This window comes from Condylura cristata, unplaced genomic scaffold (assembly GCF_000260355.1).
Source record: "Condylura cristata isolate star-nosed mole 26May11 unplaced genomic scaffold, ConCri1.0 scaffold00021, whole genome shotgun sequence".
In the NCBI taxonomy this organism is placed as follows: domain Eukaryota; kingdom Metazoa; phylum Chordata; class Mammalia; order Eulipotyphla; family Talpidae; genus Condylura; species Condylura cristata.
Window position 1 is genome coordinate 30307278 of NW_004567122.1, and position 4048 is coordinate 30311325.

Genomic DNA, 4048 nt, shown 5'->3' on the forward strand with positions numbered 1-4048 from the left:
GGCTTCACCAGAGACAGAGTGGGGAACAGAACAGGCAGATCGACGAAGTACACTGCTGAGGGGAGCAGCGGGCGGGTCAGGAGAGGTCTGCCAGGCTATGTGGTCACCTCCGGTGCAGGCGGGAATTGAACTCATGCGGAAGGGACTTTAGCTTCTCAGTGCTGTGCTTTAACCCGCCGCGCCACAAGGGAGGCCGTAATCTGGATTTTTTAAAAAAGTGTTCTTTGGATGTAAAATTCATTTGTTTATCCATTTATGTCAATAAGTTAGTTTTTCTTTTCCTTATATTTGAAAATACTCTAAATTGGTGTTTTAATGCCAGTACCTTCAAAATTACTTATCTCACTAGAATATAACAATAGGTGACATCACCCAAGAATAAAAGCTTTTCTTTGGTATCACTCAGTTGTATACTCTATTGTTTTGGATGAATATTTCATACTTACAAAAATCTTTGTCTTTTTTTAAAGATTTATTTATTTATTCATATGGAACTGGGGTACAGGCTAGAGATGTGGAGGGTGAGAGGATTCACCAGAGACAGAGTGGGGAGCAGAACAGGCAGACTGGCAAAGTTCACTGCTGAAGGGAGCAGCGGGCGGGTCAGGAGAGGTCTGTGGTGCCATGTGGATCTCCTCCGGGGCAGGTGGTGATGGAACTCATGCAGAAGTGGCTTTAGCTTCTTAGTGCAGTGCTTTAACCCACTGTGCCACCAGGGAGGGCCCAATCCTTGTCTTTTTACGGCATAATGATGTGAATGCAAAGTGTACTCTCTCAATTTTAATGAAAAAGTCTTGGCATATAGGTAAATCACATTATTGGGTGACCAGGTAAGGAAACTTCTTCATGCAAAAAAGTGGAGCATACTCTACAGTCTTCATCCTATATAGTTGCTCAGTCATCCTCCCAGCATCAGTTCCACTGGGATAATGTGTACAGACCCCCCTCTGTGCAGACTGGCCTCTTTTCTCTGGCACCACACTGACAGCCTGACATTCCTCTTCTATGACTGCCAGAGCTCATTCATTTTCACCTGACAACTTCCATATTTCTGGTGAAGTGGGAGCTTTTCCAAAAGGTAAAGACTGGAGTGGATGGCTTCATTTTTTTTTTTTTGAAACTCCTATATTGGGAAAATAAAACCCTGAACTTGACAGATGTTACACTTGGAAAGAAAAATTTGTATTTCAAAGAAAGATGTCTTGGGATAATATACATGTCTATAACTGTCTTATTTTATTTGGTGCTTAGTTATTTGATGTTTTCCCCCAAATTTACATCGATATTGATGAGTCATAGAAATAGCTATTTAGTGAGCTTAACCTTAGCTATTTCACAGGTAGGCCATCTGCAATCTACTTTTAAAGGGGTTGAGGCTTTTGGTAGGGGAAATCTTGAATTCCTTTTAAGGAATGTCTGTTGCTACAAAAGTATATTAATTCCTCAGATTTATAAGCCTCAAAATGCACAGAGTGTATATAGTTTGGGAATTAGACAAACTCATCTGAGGCTTTACAGGAAAAAATGGCTTGGACAGTGGAGGAAGAAATTCTTTCTTTGGAGGAATCATCCTATTTAGAGTATCATAGCTACTCACTAACTTCCTGAAATTTAGGTGCAGAAGGTATGAATGATTAGATGGAATTGTTCTACTTAAGTCTGTTATGTTTCTACTGTAGATAAATGGCAAATATTTGAAACTATATCCAGGTGTGCCCAGATCTCCTTAAATAGAAATCCATTCTTGTATATATTCTAGTTGGGTTACATTATTCCTTATTTACATTTTTCTTGATTGATTAAAAATAGTATAAGTGGAAATAGACATTATTCACTGATAATTTCTATAAATAACAGTTTTGATGACTAACAAGAATATAGTTATAGTCTACTACATAATAAACATGAGTAAGTATGTTTTGTAAGCTAACAGTTACCACATCAATAGAATGTACACACATATATTTTTAATATCTTGGTACTTTGAAGGTCACAAATATCAATGCTCTGATTTTTGTATAAAATATGGACTTCAAAGCAGTGGTTAATTATGGGTCTTGAAGAGTGAGATCCCACTGAAACACTACAAGCTAATATTGTTTTTAAGCTACATGCCCTGTATCAGTTTAAACACTTTATTTTTTTGTTAAAAATGAATCATACTAACCCCTACCTCACAAGGTTATTGTGAGAACTTAGTGTGATGCACCTGTAAAAACAAAAGAGCAGCACTTGTCTCATTGAAACTATTCCCAATATATGTCTACTACTGTAGTAACAGTAATCAGTCTTACTTTATTTTACTGTATGTCATGGACTGGGATAATGGAAAGTGATGAATTAATTTAAAGGCACTAAGGATATATTTTGATAAAATGTAAAAACTTTTGAGTAGTACTCAAAGGAAATTGCAACAAAAGAATTTTGAGGAACTCAAACGAAATAAAAAGGATATATTTTTAAAACACACATTTAACCACATGATGTCGCTGTCCACCACAAGGTCTTTCACCACAAAAGCAAGCTAGCTTTCATTACGAACTAAGAAGCTGCTTTTTCTCACAGTCTCTGAATACTGGCACGGTAGGATTGTTTAAAAAATGAAGAATAAGGAATTGAAATGTTTTTTTAAATTTTGGATGAATGCAAGAGAGATTCAAAATTTGGGAAAGACTTACGCAATGGTGTTTTCCTGGAGAGAAGGTCAAGTGCAGCGTCTATTAGTCTGGCTTCTGCTCCTAGCAATCTGTGAGGCGGGGAGCGGCCAGGTCCACTACTCGGTCTCCGAGGAGGCCAAACACGGCACCTTCGTGGGCCGCATCGCCCAGGACCTGGGGCTGGAGCTGGCCGACCTGGTGCCCCGCCTGTTCCGAATGGCGTCCAAAGGCCGCGGCGACCTTCTGGAGGTAAATCTGCAGAATGGCATTTTGTTTGTGAATTCTCGGATCGACCGGGAGGAGCTGTGCGGGCGGAGCGCGGAGTGTAGCCTCCACCTGGAGGTGATCGTGGACAGGCCGCTGCAGGTTTTCCACGTGGAGGTGGAGGTGAAGGACATCAACGACAACCCTCCGGTATTTCCAATGACATTGAAAAAATTGTTTATTTCCGAATCCAGGCCGCCTGGTTCTCGGATTCCGCTAGAGGGCGCATCAGATGCGGATATAGGAGCAAATTCACTGTCGACATACAATCTGAACTCCAACGACTATTTTACCTTGGATGTTAAGAGAAGTGATGAGGAGATTAAATCTCTTGGACTGGTGCTCAAAAAAAATTTAAATCGAGAGGACATTCCAGAGCATCACTTACTAATAACCGCAGTTGATGGTGGGAAGCCAGAGCTCACTGGCACTATTCAATTGAAAGTCACCGTTCTAGATGTGAATGACAATGCTCCAGAATTTGAGAAGACGGTTTACAAAGTCAGATTATTCGAGAATGCACCAAACGGTACCATAGTTGTGGTTGTTAACGCCTCTGACTTGGATGAAGGAGCAAATAAGGACATTGTATATTCTTTTAATGCTGATACGCCAGCAGATACTTTGTCGAAATTTCACTTAAATCCGGTGAGTGGTTATATAAGTGTGAAAGGTAATATAGATTTCGAAGAAACTAAGTTATATGAAATCCAGGTAGAAGCAAGAGATAAAGGAAATCCCCCAATGGTAGGTCACTGTACGGTTCTAGTGGAAATTTTGGACACCAATGACAACATACCTGAGTTGGTTATCAAATCATTATCATTACCTGTATTAGAAGATGCTCCACAGGGCACAGTCATCGCCCTGATCAGTGTTTCAGATCGCGACTCCGGTGCCAACGGGAAGGTGACCTGCAACTTGATACCACATAGTCCATTCAAACTGGTCTCCACCTTTAAAAATTACTATTCCTTAGTGCTGGACAGCGCCTTGGACCGCGAGAACATGGACATCTATGAGGTGGTGGTAACCGCGCGCGACGGGGGCTCGCCCCCGCTGTCGGCCACGGCCAGCGTGTCGGTGGAGGTGGCCGACGTGAACGACAACGCGCCCGCGTTCGCGCA

At 41.3% G+C, this 4048-nt stretch overlaps 1 protein-coding gene across 1 annotated transcript in view; it reads left to right on the plus strand.

Annotated features, from left to right (window-relative positions):
* The first annotated feature begins 2681 nt into the window (after positions 1-2681).
* LOC105853906 (protocadherin alpha-9-like) overlaps positions 2682-4048 on the plus strand; it is a 24508-nt gene continuing 23141 nt past the window's right edge. The window contains exon 1 of the mRNA XM_012727757.1: positions 2682-4045. Within this exon, the coding sequence (XP_012583211.1) occupies positions 2682-4045 (1364 nt within the window). The remainder of the gene's footprint in view (positions 4046-4048) is intronic.